At 42.7% G+C, this 18704-nt stretch overlaps 1 protein-coding gene across 3 annotated transcripts in view; it reads right to left on the reverse strand.

The window, feature by feature from the left end:
* OPTN (optineurin) overlaps positions 1-9045 on the reverse strand; it is a 17904-nt gene extending 8859 nt beyond the window's left edge. The window contains exons 1-6 of one of the 3 annotated variants that reach the window (XM_017807786.1): positions 8931-9045; positions 8071-8250; positions 6169-6371; positions 3885-4040; positions 2693-2769; positions 524-655 (exon numbers count right to left, since the gene is read on the reverse strand). In XM_017807786.1, coding sequence (XP_017663275.1) covers positions 524-655; positions 2693-2769; positions 3885-4040; positions 6169-6371; positions 8071-8236 — 734 coding nt within the window. In that variant the 5' untranslated portion in view covers positions 8237-8250; positions 8931-9045. Of the gene's footprint in view, positions 1-523; positions 659-2692; positions 2770-3884; positions 4041-6168; positions 6372-8070; positions 8251-8838; positions 8859-8930 lie in introns of those variants that run through there. The other 2 variants (XM_017807783.1, XM_017807785.1) reach the window with 2 other exon arrangements.
* Positions 9046-18704: the final 9659 nt, after the last annotated feature.

Genomic DNA, 18704 nt, shown 5'->3' on the forward strand with positions numbered 1-18704 from the left:
TCACTGTGAAAACTTCCTCTCTTAAACAAGTTTGGAATTAAACTTACTTTAGACATTTCTAAGGAGCTTTTGCAAGCTCACACACACCAAATGCAGCCTGCCAGTATCACGAAGAGGACTGTGATCCCTGTTTTAGATATAGTGATGATTCATACCAAACCAAATAACTATGGAGAAATGAGTGGAGAGAACATCCTCAACTAGTCATCATATAATTCTGACACAACCTGGGGAAAAGTTCAAACTCAAGAGGCAATGAGTAAATTTTTCTTGAACTGTGACACTATAGAAAATAAAAATAAAACAGAAATTCTTTTGCTCATGTAAGTTTATCTTTTTGCTCATGTGGTTTATCTCTATAAGAACTACCACAACATTAAGTTATTACTGCTGAGTGCTCAGGAAATTCCCCACCCAAGTCACATTGTTATTTTAAACCTGTCTCTGATCAGCCAGAGGCTTGGTAACTGCAGAAACCCTGAAAGAAAACAGCTTTAAATGCTACAGTGCACCTACTTCATACCTCTCTCTGTGATCCTGCAGCTCCTTCTCAAGTTTTTCCCTCTTCTGAGTTTCATTTCTAAGGGAGCACAGCAGCTGGCTCACAGTTAGCTCCTCGGACTCCAAATTCTTAGATTCATCTGCAGATTTGCTCCTGCTTCAAACCAAACCAGATATAAATAACAACAGCCACAACTTTACCAGAGCATTCCCTTATCCCTGGGATCCAATTTGAGATGCCACCGTTTCACAGAGTGATGAAAACCAGTGCTCTGAGGAAAGGGCTCATTCCCAATTCCCAAGAACCAAGACCACCAGCCACAGCCCCTGTGTGTGCAAATAAGGGACTCAGACAGTCACCTTTCAGCTGAGGGAACAATTCAGTATTTAGCAAGGAAAGCAAAAGCAGTCACGACAATACAAACCCCAACACACTTATTCTGACCTATTTTGCAGCTCTTTCTGCAAAGTGCTGCTGTCCGTTCCTAGAAATAACATTTTTTTCCTCAATAAAACATGGAATGTTTCTTATCTCTGTTTCGCTCCCTTTCAGGAAAAGAAAGCATCTTCCACTAAAAATGGTCATCAGAAATCACCTTCTCAGAGATCTCTTCAATGTTTCACCTCCCTCACATCCTATAGCTCTTTTCAAAATGACATTATGCTACTGTAAAGTGAACCAGAACAAACACAAAACTCTGAAAAATAGTGTAGGTGATAAAACACTATTGCCTCCATTTTTATGTCCATCTAGACAGAAAGTCAGAATCCCCCAACTCTATGGTAAGATAGGCAGGATATACACTCTGTACATTTTAGCAGCTCAGCTGTAAAACAGCGTGTGGTTAACACTTTGCTTTTGTAGTTCACAACAGAAAGCAAAGCAGAGTCTTCTCTGTGCTCCTGAGAGCTGGAAACCTTTGGTGAGCAAAATTCAATACCCCAAAGAAAGTGTTCAGCCAGGATATTTTAAGTAAATAACTTTTATCAGGGGATTTTTAGTGCAGTTCTACTCTTACAGAAATAAACCCGTCCTGGGTGGATCACATTTCTCTGAAGGTGTTAACAGCACCAATCTAAGGTTTCAGTGCTGGACAAAGACACGTGGTGACACTGGAAATATTTTAAGAGGTATGTATACTCCCTGTTCTTGTAGATGTGGGCCCGATACTCATCCAAAGGTAAGCAAGTCCCACAGGGAATGTGTTCTCATAGTAAATGTTCTCACAAGCCACCACTAACAACAAGCTTCATACTTGCAGCCTGGGCTGTGGTCAGCAGCTCTCTCAGTTTCATCCACAACTGTAATAACACCTTTTTTTTCCCTCCCCCTTCAACTTCTTAACTGCATGCTGAGGGCCAAATTTCTTTGTCATTGCACTGTTCTTCCTTGCTGATGTAAGGAGTGACAACTCGCGCATGGAGCACAGCTTTCTGGCCTGATGTGTCCTTAGCATTTTCCATATCCTTCCCTTTCAAAAGCAAAGGCACAAACTAAGTACAAGAGTTCAGCCAAAACCAACTGGCTGCTAAACTGGGCAGTATCCAAAACGGAAAGTTTAACAGTATCAGATGTCTATGTCCACAAGGAGTAAAGGTTCAGCCAGGGGCAAGAAAGTCCCTTGTTTCCTGGAGCTGATACAAAGATCAAATTTTGAGAAGTAACCTAAACAGAATGCTGGTATCCTAAGCCTGGTAACCTGAAAAGCAAGGACTCTTACACTGTCAGCCTACCCCACTGTGATACACTTCATACCAAGCACACACAAACAGGACAGACAGGTTCAGATCTGAAAGACTGCAAGACCTCTGACTCTTACCAACATCAGTATAATTGGGTAGAGCACAGATACTCTTAGATGGTCTCCAAAGGCCAGGAAGGAGTCCCTGCAGCCTCTATCTTTACCTTTTCTGTTTGGCCTTCCTAAAAAGCCCAAAGAGTTGGCAAGTCAGCATGTCCATAAATGCCTGGCCAACTGCCTCTTGTCAGCTAGTGAAAACTGGGAGGAAAAATGTCAGAGAATTGAAGGTCTTTCCAATATGGCAGGAAGACTACTGCAATGGAGGGATGCAAAATCACAGAAAAATAGAATATTCTAGTGCATTCCTCATAGAAAGAAGTTCCCTCACACTGACAACAAAACATATTGGAGAAGTCTGAATCACATGCATTACACAGGAACCTACGTACATGTAGACAGCAACATTCCCGGTCGTTTCACCACCATTCTCTTGATGTTCCTTTGCAGTTCTATTTATTTCTCCTTCCTAGGAAAGAAAAAAGCACTATTAGCTTGGTATTTGGACTAAGCAGGGCAGACTCTATTTGTTTGAGTTAAGGAAGGAAGAAAAACGGGGAAAACTACTATCATAGCAATATAGATAAATAAAAAACAAAACTCCTACAGATCATCTTCATGTTTGGAAATTCTTCACTTCAAATACTTCACATGCCTTTCCCTGTATCTCTTCTGGACTGATTACAGAAGAGACACAATAATGAGATTTGCCCTTCTCCTTTCATCAGCAACTTCCATGGCCACTCTCCCCTATAAAGATGACTGGGCACCACACAGCCAACATCACTGTAGGTGATTTAAATCTAAGCCTAAAAATTATTCTGCTGCCTCCTAAAAGAACCACTCTTCTTTCCCACTACAAACCTCACTCCTTGATCTTTGTAGCCCAAAGGAGAATCCTTCCAGAAAAAAAAAAAAAAAAAAAAGGAGAATGCATCCCTGAAGGTTTCCTCCTGCAATCTGAAGTTTTCTCTGACAACTCCAAACAAATTTTAATTAAATTCATCTAACTTCTTGTTGCATGTCTCCTTTCCAGAAAGGGGATGTGGGGGTTATAGGGATAGCAGAGGCTTGCATTTTCACATTTCACAGTTTGCCTGTGAAGATTTTTCAGAAACAATAGTAGAAAAAGTACATTTTTGTGCCTCTAGGGAATACTCTACAGTTTTGCACTTAGTTTTGTTTGCCTGCATCCCTACACGTCTGCCAGCAGAGAGACCCATTCTCAAAAGAAAATGCCCCCATCTATGCACAGGTATTGCCCCTTAACAAAACATAGTACTGATGTTCCCAGAAATTCCAACTAAGACAAGACTTAACGTTTTTAACTACTCTGAAGTAATTTGATGGACCGTGTTGTTTTTTCCAGAGAATATTTTTAATGCAATAGAGGCTACCTATGAAATTAATTTACTTTGAGTATTAAAGTGGAAGGACAAAAAAAAATTCCAAGTCCTTTATCACTACATCTTGTAACACACAAGTGCTCCACGGCAGGCAATCTAAGAAACCAAGGAATCATGGAATCGTTTAGGTTGGTACCTGGCTGCAGGTTACTGTGTTCTTTTTATTCCCTTTACTTACGGTCATCCCAATCTCCACAAAGGAATCCTCTGCTGACATGTTCAGCTTGACTTGCAGTTCTGAAATGATGGCAACCAGATCTGCCTTCTCAGCCTGGAGCCGCTGCACCTGGGATTTCAGGTTCCTCACTTCCTTCTCGAGAGCCACGCAGCCCTCCTGGGATAAACAAACCCTGCATCAGCCAAACAAAAGGGAACACCAGCCAAGCAGCACAGAGTCTGAACACAACGGTGTCCTGTATCCCTTCTTCTCTGTTTAGGCTTGCCTGGAAAAGCCCATTGTACACATTTTGGTTCTCCAAACAGCAAGAAGTCTAAATTGTGAAACCGAGTTAATCCAACACTGGGCATTGTGCTTCTGGAAAACATGGGACTGGCTCTCCAAATGCACAGATAATTAGGATGTAAATTTTTCCCTAAATCTATGCCTCTCACTACCACATAAGGTATCAGCCAACATACAGAATCATTGTCCAGAATTGCTGTATTTTTTCACCTATATCCTTATTACTCTTTTCCCAAATCTAACCAAGATTCTAGGGAGAAAAGACCCATGGGCAAGGAGCTTTACACACACACGCACACACCATTTTCAGTCTTTCCCCACCATACAACTTCTCTGTACCCCATCTCTCCCTGATTTCCTGACCTTCACACAAAGTCCTGTATCCCTTCCACAAAGTCTCTCTTCCTCAGAGATTCTCCCCAAACTTAATTCCTCCTTCCAATAATGACTGTCTCCTTCACTTTCTTCCTATTCCCTTTCCCTGGGATCCTCAAAACCCTCTCTTAAGCCTCTACATAACCAGCAAGTCTCATTTTTTTTCTTCTCACTTTTAAATGTCTCTTGCCATTATGAACCTTTCCCTGTGAGTTTTTTTCTTTCTCATTTTGTAATCTGAGCCTTCCAACTCCCGATAATGCCTTTATTACACCCCATACCATCAGTGTAAATTCTGGACAATTCCTGGAGTTTGAATTACATTCTCACCTATGATTATGCCAAATCTCCAAACTCTCTATGCTGACAGTGTCTCTCACTCTACCTCCTGACTTGCTGCTGCCTATGATTTTGTGCTTATGCTGTAAGAGGATTCATTCAAGAGTCAGCTCCAGTGAGGGAGAGAGATGTTAGATTCTTCAAGTAGGTTGGAAAACTCTGGCAATAACGTGTTTTTAGCGTTCCAAGAACAAGAAGTTCTACAACAGACAAAAGGAGAATAAATCCCCTACTTCCCCTTAAAACAATATTCCAGATTTATGAAATCCTGAGTTTACCTGACAATCCTGAAACACAACTTTAAGCCTGTAAAGGTTGTGCAAGTGATATTTACACAATCACACTATTTAAACATGACTTTCTCCCCCCTTGTAACTTCTGAGCTTATTGGCCAATTTTGACTTACATGCTGAAACATTTCTTACAGAGCTCCATAAAAAAGGCAGGAGAGGAAAAGCGAGTCTACTAGTGACTCTGTTAAGAAAAAGCCTAACACACTCATCCTTCATCAAGCAACACAGAATCCACATGGCTCCCGTAGGTACCAGGATGCATCAGTTTGTCTCTATGTGGACCTTCTTGTTAAATAACTTTTCACATGACCAAAGCAGGTTTTCACGCAAAGCAGGTTTTGTTTAAATAGGCTTTGCCACAGACACCTTCAGCACCACCTGCAAAATGTCTCCTGGCTGCAACACAACCACCTGCAACATTAGAAATGATGTGTTACAGAGCCAAAAGTTGGACAGAGGAAGGAAGCTCAGTCAGACTCAAATGGGGCAGCAGAAGCACAGATCTAATCTGAGCTCAGTAAAAGAGCTTCCATAAAAGAAGACTGATATAATAAAAATAGATGGCATGTCATTCTTTTGTTTACTTGTCAACTTCTCCCTGGAAACACAAATACAAAAAGTAATTAAATGATCATGAGAGACAGATAATCTAACAAGCAAAGGGAGGGATAAAGTCAAGAGATATCCAAGAGTAAACAAAATAAAGAATGAAAAATTAGCAAGATATGCTGATTTTTTACTCCTTATGTCAATAATGTTAATTATTATTGTTTATTAACTGTTAATGAAAATGTAAATTATCTCAGGTGTGGCATAATTTTCAGTTACTACACTCTGAGAGGCTTCACTTTATAAAATAAGTTACAGCTAAGGATAAAAATGGAGATGTTAACCAATCTCCAAGTTTCCCGGTGACATGAATCATAAAAGAGAGTGAATGCTCCAGACTTTCAATTCAAAAGTCTTGTCAATCCAAACAATTCCTTATTTACCATTTCAGCTCCTTCTTCTTTTTCCTTCAAGCTCTGAAGTTGTTGCTGTAGTTGTTCATTTTCAACGCACTTGGCCTGCAAGCACTGCTTCGCCTCCTTAAACTTTGACTCATAAAATTCTCGTTCTTCCTTCTGCTTCTCTCTCCAGATGGAAAGTTCCTCGTATCGGTCCTTCATAGCTTGGTTATGCAACTTCATGGCTTCTAAATGGTAGCCAGAGACAAGACATTGATTCACATTAATACTCTGTCCATGAAACAGCAGATTTCCACTACACTGAGCTCAGCATTCCTCGGTATCAAATGGGTTGGCAATAATTGGGTATGAAATGTGAACCTCCTCCTCACATACCTTGAATACCAAACCAAAACTAAACGTCCCATAGTCCCTTAGCACTATAACAAATAGCATTACATCCTCTCCTGAAATCACATGCCCACACTCTCTGACTTCTTGACTTTTCCCTAAGCCAAGGAGTACAAGTCAGAAGCATTGTTCACAAGAGGTACTTGGTATTTTGCTGCGCCTGTTATTTACATGATCAACCCAAATGAAGCTGCTGAACTGAGCTTCTGAAGCTACTGAGACTTGGCAGGGAAAACAGGCAGCCTAGACTGGTAAATTACTGCATGGAAACAGATGCTATCAAATAAAATGTCTCAAATACGCCCAACAATGCTCTACTTGAACATTTGGTTAAGGCTTGATTGCAAGCATTGAAAAAATACACCAAACAACTTAGAGCCCAGTTATTTCCTCATATGTAACAAAGTCAGTGAGTAGCATCAGTCTTACTGTTACAAAATGCTTACAAGATTTTTAGGCAGAGTCAATGAAATTATTTCAGACTTGCTTTGTTTAAAGCAAACAAGTCAAAGCTGGTTGCTTAAAAATATTTTATACTTATATTTTCCAGTAACTTTCATCATGTCCTGATGTCATATTATAAACAGCCCATAAATCCTTCAGGTTATGTAAATAATTGCAATCTGGAGAAGGATTCTGCAAGTTATGAGTTCCAGCCGCTGTAAATATGTCCCAGAACATTATCTTACATGATATAGAACCTTTTAGCAAAATACCAGATGTACTTCTAGAAAAAACTTTCCTCCTAGATACCCATGAGACAGAACACTCAGACCAGGTCCTAAAATGATTCAGGCAGAACTTAAACACTAATGTAAAATCAGAACACAGGAGATATGTGACTTCATGCTCTGCTGTCATATAAACAGTGAGATACCTCTGTCTTTTACACAGAAAACTCACAGATCCCTTAGGTTTTATTCCAATCATTTAAAGGAAGAAATATCTGGCACCTAAATTCCTGGTATCCAGAAACAAATCTATCTCACCTGAAAGACTCAAATTATTAGGAATTTTCAGGGAAAGCTATTAGTTTCTCCCAGATATACCCTGCCACAGCCATCACTTCTTTTTGAAGTACAGAAGGTGCAGTACCCACCCCTCCTGATGCAGCTATGACAAAATGTTAGTCTGTAATGAAGCCAACAGTCTTACCATACAAACCAAAAAAGCTTTTAGAGGTTGATGAGCAAAAAGCATATCATAGGGAGACATTTTTCACCTCACCTCGTAAAATACACAGCGCTATACTGCTTATATATCAAATTCTAAAGCAAGTAATTGGGCTGTTCTCTCCCTACTCTTCCATACCGATTCAATTTGACAAGTCCTATCAAGCATCTTATTCATGAGTCCTATCAACTGGCCCTGCCACTTGCAGAGTCCCTCATACAGTGAATACTACCCAGGTATAAAATGTTATCCACCAAGGGCAAATGAGCACAGAATTCATAGTCACAACAACAACAAAAAAACAACCCTTCAAATGAGACTTGGGGCTTTTGCATTTCAAAACCAGCTCACACGTGCCTTCACCTTTTAACTCGTTGTTCTCAGTGATTAGTTCTTTCATCTGCTGCACCATCTCCTCTGGGGTGTAGGTACTAAGGGCAGGGGCAGCCCCACTGTCCACTCCGTTTTCCATTTTACCCTTGGGATGCTCTCCATTTTCAGCAGGACGGCCCTTCAACTTGCTGGACATCTCTGAAGCAGCTACTACAAGGTTTGGAAAGAGAAAATTCTCAACCCCTTGCTCAATTATGAAATAATTATAATCATGCATTCACTGTACTATGACAAGCAAGGCTTTGTGTCTTGTCACAGCACACAGGCACCTTCAATCCCTCGGACCCCGTACACCAGAGTATCCATGAGCCTCCATAAAACATTAATTTCCCACGGGGCTAAAACATAGGATCCCCAAGACTGTTCTCGGGCTAACCAACCCTCCCTCAGGAGCCCATTCCTCTGGAAATGAAACGAGACCTCCTGCCTCACCCTTTCCCTCCCCAGCCTTGACAGCACCCGGGCCCCGCCGCCCGCCCGGCCCTGACAGCGCCCCGGCGCTGCTTTTCACGCCCACATCCCATTTCCGCTGATTTTTAACTTTCATTTTCGCTTCCTTCTCTCCTTTTCCCCTTCTCCGGCATAACCCCGGAGGGGTTCCCGGGAGGCTGGGGTGCCCGCCCCCGCCGCTGCCCAGGCACGGCCACCCCGACCCCGGGCCGGTCCGGCCTCCGGGAGCCGCAAGCCGCTGTTTCCTCCGCTTGCCCTTCCTTCCTCCCTCCCTTCCCGCAGGCCCACCCCCGATCCGCCGAGTCACCGGGCGAGCCCGGTCACAGCCACCGCCGTTCCCCCGCTCCGGGCTGGCCTCGGGGAACCCTCTGCCCGCTCACCCCTCACGACGCGCCCATGGCGGCAGCGGCCCGACTCGGCTCAGCTGACTGACTGCCCGCCCCGCCGTCCCCGACCCCGCCTCCGCCTCCTCCTTCTCCGACTCCGAGGGGATTTCCCAGCCCCGCGCCTCCCAGGTCTTGGGCACGCGGCGTTCACTTCCCTCACACATTCCCCCCGCGGCTACCCCCCTCACACATTCCTGAGAAGCCAGGAATTCGCCAGCCCAGCGGGAACCGGAGCAGCAAAGTCGTGTGGGGAGCATTGCCCCCCAGGGGGTAGAGTCCTGCGGGTCCACGGAAAGAGGAAGACTGGAGTAGATGAGGGATCAGACAGCGGCAGCAAGAGGGATGATGAATCGCAAAATCATCATATCAGTTAGGTTGGGAAAGACCTCTGAGATCATCGAGTCCAACCTGTGACCCAACACCACCTTGTCAACCAGACCGGGGCACTGAGTACCGCGTCCAGTCTTTCCTTAAACACCTCTAGGGACGGTTATTCCACTGCCTCCCTGGACAGCCCATTCCAATGTCTAATGACCCTTTTTGTGAAGAAATTCCTCCTAATGTCCAAACTAAACCTCCCCTGGTGAAACCTCAGGCCATTTTCGCTCATCCTGTTGTTGCTTGCCTGGGAGAAGAGCCTCATCCCCACCTGGCTGCAGCCTCCTTCCAGGGAGTTGTAGAGAGCTATAGGATCACCCCCGACCCTCCTTTTTTCCAGGCTAAACACCCCCAGCTCCCTCAGCCATTCCTCATAGGACATGCGTTCCAGACCCTTTCCCAGCTCCATTGCTCTTCTCTGGACACACTCCAGCACCTCAATGTCTTTTGTAAATTGAGGGATCCAGAACTGGACACAGCACTTGAGGTGTGACCTCGTCAGTGCCAAGTATGGAGGGAGGAATGGCTTCTCCAGGCATGAGGCCTAAAAGGCGGGATCAAGAGGCAGATAGGAGGCAAATGAAAGAGAATGTTGTTGCCCGAGGCATTTTAGTGATCATTGCCACAGGATCAAATCAATTAGGGGGGTGTTTGCCACGCTGTGGGGATGTAGCCCGTTAATGCCTGTCCTATGATGTGGTACCTGGCCCTTGAAGGCCTTAAATGCCAGATTCCAGGAATGGGGTTAGCTGAGGCAGTTCATCCTGCACAGTCCTAGTGCTTTATGACTGTCCTTATCAGGAAGCAGGGCAGTTCTTAAGTAATAAAACCAACTATGATGTTTTGGTTCCTTTGGTTCTGTTGTAGCTAAAATGTCAGTTTTTCATGAGAAAAATATCAATCTTTCATTAAATTACCTCATGGCTTGAAAATAAACTGTTTCGATTTGACAATATTGCTTTGCTATGTCCTAGAAGTTGTGAACTGTCTGCTGTTTAATGAAACTGAGCCTTTTCATGAACTAGTCTTCTCAGCTGCCCTCCAAGCATCGCATCCAGGGACCCCTCAGCATGAGGGAGAGAGATGCACAGTGGATGGTAGATGCTGGCGGGGAGCAGCCCTTTTACAGCTGAGAGACTTCAACATTCAAACTTTAAGAAGGGTGCAGCTTAAAAATCTTCCTAGAAATAAAACCAGCAAACATTTGTGAGCACCTACATGGTACAGAACAGGTCTGGTAGCAGATTTATGCATGCTGAACCGGTAATCCATATGCTTTCTCCTTACACTGCTAATGAACAGAATCCATCTCCTTGTAGGTGCGCTGAGATCTTCTCTGCTAGAGGGAGTGTGATCTCGGAGTTACTGTCATCTCCCATCACTGCATCTGTGACTGGATGTTAGACAGGAGTGTCTGGGAGTTAGAGGGGCGATAAAGACATCTTCTGTGAGGATGAGGAACAGAATTACTAGCAGCTTATCATGGCTTTTTATCTGAGCTCTGAGCTAAGTTCTTGCAAACAGAAAGACCTTACTGCATGTACAGCAAAGAAAACTGAGTTTTACTTGTCAGAGGAGTTTAAAGAGCATTTACTATTTTATTACACTTCTGATGACTGTTTGTTCCCACAGAAATCCCACGTCTGGTTTTAGTACCCAGAATTAATTTTTGGGAATAGGTCTTCTTTAGACAGCAAATACCCAATATTTGGGGGAGTAATAAGACCTAACATCTATGTATCTCACAATTCTTTGAGGAGGTCCAAATGCGAGAACAGTCTTTGCTTGTAGTAGTAAAATGGAGGTGGGTTGCCTGGAATCAGAAGTGATGCATCTGATTCTAATTGGAATGAAACACTTTGCTTTTCAAAAGCCAAAGTAAAATTAGAATCCTTGTAGGTATGGAAAGGAGAGAGATAACCAAAGTGACCTTGTGAAAAATAAAAAAAAAAAGAAAAAAGAGACAATTCAATTTATTGACATAAAAGGAAAAACTGCTTTCATCTAAGGAAGATTAAAGTGTTCGCACAAAACTCCTGTTGCACATTAACATTGTGGGAATACAATGATTAAAATAATTGTTTGGGCCCACCTGTTTTATTCAGACACTTTTTTCATCACGGTTTCTCATGTGGTGATTGTTGTTCATTCTGCAGGTTATGGGTAGCACACAGGAGTGAAATATGTGGGCTCTGTGAAGGAAAGAGATCTGTTCTAACTCTCCTGTTGAGTGGGCTGAACTGCTGGGCTGAGATAGGAGTAGCTCACCTATCTTTGCTTTACTGAACAGATAGTAAATATTTGGAGGTAAGAGGTATAAAAGTGTCCAGTTTTCCCCAGACCACTCCATAACATTTGTTTGTGAAAATAGACATTGGTCAGCTCTGGGTCTGAGGGCTTGGATTCAGTCGAGTTACTTAAGAAATTCCCTTGTGGCAGCTGAGCCTTGGAAAGAGTCTTTGTGTACATACACCCTTACTCCCTAGGAAATGTGGGATAATTCAGTTTAGCTTAGTCTGAAATGATGGAGGATTGTACTGAATTACCTTCACATGGCCCTGGGCTAACAGCTTGGACACTGATTTTGCAGTTGTCCAGGAGCTGAATCCTGAGAATCAGCCAAAGCTGGGGCAAAGGCTTGAACTTGGGAAAGCTTTGGTACAAAGAACTATGAATATCTCTGCCTATATACACACAGGGCTTATGTTTTATCCATCTCTGTATCTGTTGTGCATGTGGAACTCATGCTGCCTCTGACTCTCTTACATTGGCTTTACTCTTCCTGTCTTTCCAGTCTCAGCATTGCCCTCTTGCTCCTCTTGTTGCTGTGGTAGCTGCAGGAAACTCCCGATTTTGGCCAGGATCCCACAGATAAGATACAGACATAGCCCAAAGACTGCCTTCTCTCTCAGGACACAAGGAATATACACTACACCAGTCTGGATCGCTTCCTCTGATCAGCTCAGGTGCCTAAAGAGGCTTTGCTTTATTCTGCCACAGAGGTATCTGCAGGTCTGTGGAAGAACTACTAACCTTGATTAATACCTGGGCCTCTTGCCAGCGTAAAAGCTGCAGTGTTTGCTGTGACTTCAGATTTGCTGATTCAGCTTAATTTCCAAATGACAGGTAATTTGAAAACACCATAAAGATATGTTCTTTGCAGGCTTTGAGCAGATTAAGTGGGGTGGAGGGGGTATTACTAAGCACATACAAATTCTGCAGTCAGCAGTACTGTGTGATGAATGTCACCATAACCTAGAGAGAAGTAAGATGATGAAATGCATTTGTCTCTTCCAACAATTAAATGCTACCATGGCCTGGACAGGGCTCAGGGGCAGGTGGTAAAATTTACATTAAGTGGCATCAGGCTTTAGATTATCACTTACAGTAAAACAGCTACAAAGAACATCAAAGTCAGATGTATGATCTGAATGTTTATCTGCCACTGACAGATGGTATGACATGTTAAATCAGGGATCATCATGGATTTTTGATTATCAGTCCAGTACTGAACCTCTTGCTATTGATACTGTTATTACCTTCCAAGGAAAAATCATAAAATTAGAAGTCCAGGAAGTCAAGAGATGACAAAAATAAAACAGAAGGGAAAAAGCACCCCAAGGTCCTGTTTTCAGTCTGATAACCCTGTTGTGGGCAGGATATATGAAGGAAAGGCAGTGCCAAAGAATGTTTCAAAATAACTGCTTTTGGCCCGTTCTGCACAGTTTAATCCACTGTGTCATGTACCGCTCTCTCTCCCACATACAGCCCAATGGATAACTTCTTTTACAACTGCAATTATATAACACCCCTGTGCAATGACACAGAAGAGTAAAGAAGCTATAGCACAGCTTTTACATGATCTAACTCAGAGCCTGCTGGTATGTAGAGAAATTGTAATGTCACAGTTTTATTTCTCAGGTTTTTCCTTCCTCAAGTGAGTTGCAGTTTGCTTGTGCCAAGTTGCTGGAATTCCTCACCAGCGGCTCTGATTTCTTTCTTGAAACAAACCCCTTCTGTCACCGGTCAAAAATAATATCTGTAATTTTTTTTCTAATAAATTTAGTGAGTTGAGTCAAACTGACAAAAATATCCCCACTTATCCTCTGTCTAGCAAGAGCAGAAAAGAACCATGAAAAGTACCCCACACTATTTCCTCTAGGTACATGACCCTGCATTATGAGATCTGATGACAAAGTAATTTTCTGCCTGTCAGTAAGAAGCTTTAGAGTTTTTGCAGAGAAGAAGAGCAAAATGTTAGCCACAAGTCTGGTGCTTTTGTGATTTTGTCTCTGTCAGTGCAGAGGAGATGAACTGACTCATGCCTGTGGAATAACTGCCACTCACGGCACTATAGGATCCTTGTTTGGGCTGTCTTCTCCCTTTGTGACCACTCAGCAGGTACTGCTGTTGACTCAGGATGCAGTACATTTCACTCAACAGCTGCCATGCCAAAAATAAGATGGATAAATGTGCAGGAAAGCTAAAAGCCAAACTGACGACCGTCCTTATTTTCTCTTTCCAATAGATGGCACCAGTTCCCTTTCCAGATCATCATCGGTTAAACAGGTCAGGAGCTCCAGAATACCACAAGAGTTTAAAAACATAGGCATCTTTGCCCTTTTCTTTTGCTCTTTCTGAGTGTGAAATTTGCACCAAGAAGGCAGCAGACTGAGAAAATGTCTGAAGCCCTTGGAATGTGGCACTGCTGCCAAGTACAGCTGTGCCAGGAAAACACAGGCAGATCAACCAGCAAACATGACCCAGGGCTCAGAGACAGGGGAGGGAGGTTTACTTTTGCCTAAGGATGGTCAAGAGTAAAAGTGGGACTATTTTAGGATATTATTGAGAAGGAATTGGAAAGCCGTGGAGAGAGGAAAATGGAACATGAGAATTCCAGGTCAGATAGAGAAGCCTTGGACAGCCAAGGAGCAATGACAATGCACCTTGTGAAGGGAGAGCAGTGGTCTGTCCAGCACAGCATACTCCACTTGGAAGAAGTGACTTCTCAATTTTTAGATAAATCTACAAGAGGAAATTAAACCGGAACGAAGCTGAGGAAGCCTCTATTCTGAAATTACAGTGACAAAAATCTCTCAGAGATAAGACTGTTTTCGTTATCCTGAAATACACCCATGTTCATCATTAGAAGAGAACAGTGCCTGCAGCTCCGTTCCACCATATGGGCCGTGGGGAGAGATGAGCCAGGCTCACATCACGCAGTATAACATAAAGGAAACATTGTTTCCTGGCTGTAGAGAGTTGGTCCAAGCAAAAAATATTTGGGTGAAAGCATAACATAATTTTAAAGGGTATAACTCTCAAATAAAACCTGGAGGCAAATGAGTGTCCTAGTTAGGACAGCTGAGACCAGTTCATCACTGGATGGGTGTAACCCAAAACTGTGTATTCTATAGCCTTCCATGCCATTTTCCAGAAACTGTTATCAGTGAACCATTTACACTATCTACACATAGAGCCTGACTCCTCAGGCTATAAACTAGGTGCTAAGAGGCCTGTGAGATAGGAGTTGCTCTTGTCCTCACACCCATTAAGGAACCCCCCCACCCTGAGGGAGGTACTTGACTAGACTGCAACAGCACTCTCAACAACAGGTTTTCCCCTCTCCTTTTCCTTCGGACTCAGGAGGCCCAAAGAACACCACTCTGTTCATGCCCCAGGGTGCTGGTTTATATATTTGGGGTTTAAAAACAATTGTTTGTCTGTATAATCGTACTTATTGTATTATTTTATTAAATTGTTATTCTGACTTATAATCTCTCTTTTGAGTTGAGTTCATTTCCCCTGCTGGTTTACCTTTAAACCAGCACAATGAGTTCTTCCTTAATTTGACTACTTAAATCCCTTTTTTAAACCCTTTCTAATACTGTCAGTCATACACAGCCCTTATTTTGTTTTTACCTCAAATGTCATGGAATGATTTTTGGTTGAATGGCTCTTTGACTCTACAAGCTGCTTTCCTACCAAGTGTGGGAATATCACTCTGGCGGGTTGTGTAAGTGCACTCATCACTATTTCCCTTTTTACACAGTCTGGGGGAGGGAAATTCTGCTATCTCAGTGAACTGAGCTGCACTGGCATTTTTGATGGGACCACTAAGAACACAATTCCGGAACTGCAGCAATACAAAATTTGGATACCAGAAAAAGAAACTGCTGGGCCTCAGCAGAAAGCCTTAGCTGGGGAAAAAACCTGCATTTGAGGACCAGACAGTATGTCACCTGTTTGGAATGTCCTGCCAAGATACGGAGACACTGTGCTGTGATGTTATCAAGCCTCTGCATAAAATCCATTGTTGTTTCCCCCTTCCCTGTGTATCCTGTGTATTCTGTAAACATTGGATATGTTTACATATCCCCCATGTAAATCCTAAAAAATGTAAGTATTTTTTCCCCATGATGTAAGTGCTAAACCCAAAAGGTGTAACTTGGGTTTTTCTCTTACCTCGTCCTTGTAAAACCCCCTGTTCATAATAGCTCAGTCACCCTATGAATATGTAGACTCCAGACCCTTAAAATATCAGCCTGTATGTCCAATAAACCATTCCAGATTTTGCCTCCAACTGGGATCGTGTTAGCATTATTGACTCACACACAGAACGTTATGGAGGTCGTGACAGTACAGATTTTCCCAATAAGAGACCCCAGATCACACTCCTGGTAGGAGCTAGCTGAGTTTTTTTTTCTGGGACATCTTCTGGCTCTATGAGCCATGAATCCTAAACAGTGCTCCAGAGGACACAGGACCATATCCTTATCTTGCTCTTGAGATATTGTGCCTGCTACAGGGTGGAAATGAAGCTTGAGAGAACGTCTCACAAATTGCAGCATTTCTCTGATCACTTGGAGGACATTCTCATGTTGCAGTCTTGGCTTATCTCTGTGATGATTGTAGGAATACCCCAGCATGCTGGGAATGTACCTCCTGCAAGGAGGCTTGGGGTGCAGTTTGTATAATGTTAAAGCCTGTTTAAGACAGCACTGCTGTTGAAAGAAGTGCAGGTGGAGACATACAGACATCCAGATCAGAGTGAACCAGACCAGAGATTTTAACCTGGATCAGTATGAGACTAAATTAGTTTCCTTTGTGCAGGCTCACCACATGCTCACACAACTTTGGTGGAATATTGTGAAGAAGTGGCCTTTGGAGAGGTCAAGAAGAAGGCCATGAAAATTGACAGAGGACTGGAGCACCTCTCCTGTGAATTCAGGCTGAGAGAGTTGGGGTTGTACAGTCTGGAGAAGAGAAGGCTCTGGGGAGACCTTATTGTGGCCTTTCACTACTTAAAGTGGAAAGACAGAGAGAAAGACTTTTTACCAGGACCTGTAGTGACAGGATAAAAGGAAACAGTTTTAAACTGAAAGAGGGTAGGTTTGGGTTGCACATAAGAGTAATTTTTTTGCAAGGAGTGTGGTGAAACACTGGCATAGGTTGACCAGAAAAGATATGGATGCCCCATTCCCGAAAGTGTTCAAGGCCAGGTTGGATGGGGCTTTGAGAAGCCTGACCTAGTGGAAGGTGTCCCTGTCCATGGCACTAGGAGAGTGGTGAATACCAGGAAGAATTTGGTTTGCAAGAAAAAGTAGAGAAGGAAGGTTTTTCTGAGGCTGGTAAAGGCAGTAAACAGAGACTTGAAATTTTGGCAGAAATCGAATTTCTTTTCAGACAGCTGAGGGCGCTCAGCACTTCTTAAGTGAGATTGGTGTTTTGCAGGTTGGGCCTTAAGATACAGCACTAAAATGCACTGATGCTCAAATCAGAGATAGTGCTGCTGGTGAGCAAACTTGGGTAGGGGCTTAGGCTCCAATGTTGCCAACAGCTGAAAAATAAAAGACCCAGAGCTGGTTAATGAGCTGCTTATATGCTTCAGTACAAGTATAAATTTAATGCCTTAATTTTAATGGCACCTTGAAAGAACTCTTTGATCACAGATTTCCCCTTCTGAAGCTGCAGGGTTTCATTTATTTATTACAATTTCAAGTATCTTTTAAAAGTAGAACTGGAGAAAGATGTTAGGCTAATATACATGGTTATTTATTTTCTGATCATCTTACAGTTTTCTCTCATCTTGGTTTTATCCTTGTCTTTGGGACCTGCTTCTTGGCATGACACACCTTTGCCAGAATCACCACCTATATCTCTCCTGAATTTCCCAAGAAATTACCTGTATTGTGGTGGGATCTGCATTGTGGGCATGTCTGTTCTGTTCTGGAAAAAAGACACACAGACTTCATTTCACCCAGACCAAGAATGTTTTTAGGGATTTTTAATATTAATCAGATTTCTCTGGTTTCTCATTTACCTTCCACTGATTTCTGTAGCTCATTAAAACTTCTTAAAAACCTTCTGTGATTTTTGTTTATCCACCACTTTTTATTAAAAAATCCTTAATTCCTTAGTGCTTCTAAAGGTCCTTAGGATATGAAACAATGCTTCTGATTTGTTAACTGTTATTATTACCACTAGTGGTTTGAATAAAAATCAGTGTATTTTGCTGAAACACACTTGATACAGACACTTATTTTATTAAAGTCAAGTAAGTATTGCTACTAAAGTCTTGCTTAGTTGGATACCTCATGTTTTTGAGAAGAAAGATTAATCTTGTTATTGTGGCAGTGATTTCTGTAATTGTTTCAGCTCTAAAGGACCATGTTGGCTTAGAAAGTTAGGGATTTTTATGTCAGTCCGTTGCCGTGTTTCTCATCCATAGAAACTTTGATTTACATTTTCAAACACTGGTAATTAAATTAAAGCACCTTTGACTTGCAAGGCCTTTTGACATTGTGCACTTAGCTCATCTCTCTCAGGTACACGCGTGTGTGGTGAATTCCCCTCATGTGGAGATAAATTGTCTTAATTTAGGGTTCGTGTATGTCAGCTTGGCTCCTAACTTGAGCTGTGCAGAGCCTCATAGGATGGGCTGGCTCATTTGCCTCTTTTACAAGTGGCTTGGCACTTAAAACTACATTGTGTTATGAAACAAATGTCTTCCTTTTTGTCTTCTGTGCCCACACAGCCAGGCTGCAGCTGGCATGGGCCCTCTGGGTGGGATTTCCCTTTCACCTCTGAGCTCCTTGCTTTCCTCACTGAAGCTCAGTGCTGTAGAGCTCTCTTGACTGAGAAAACATCATTTCTCGGTAGTCCTACTCTGGAATTTGCAACCCATTTCAGCATTTCCAGTGAGATAAAAAATGGCTTTGGCAACACTTAAATTCCTCGTGGCACAGCCAGACAGCTCAGGAACCACTGTCTGTTTTCTCTCCAGAAGGAAGTACCTGGGTATTAAAGGGAGAGACGTTGATGCATGTGGAAATCAAGTCGTTTCCTGATGAGGTGCAGACTGGCACCAAGATGTCAAATTGTAGAATG

Source organism: Lepidothrix coronata, unplaced genomic scaffold (genome assembly GCF_001604755.1).
Source record: "Lepidothrix coronata isolate B3197 unplaced genomic scaffold, Lepidothrix_coronata-1.0 Scaffold20, whole genome shotgun sequence".
Classification (NCBI taxonomy): domain Eukaryota; kingdom Metazoa; phylum Chordata; class Aves; order Passeriformes; family Pipridae; genus Lepidothrix; species Lepidothrix coronata.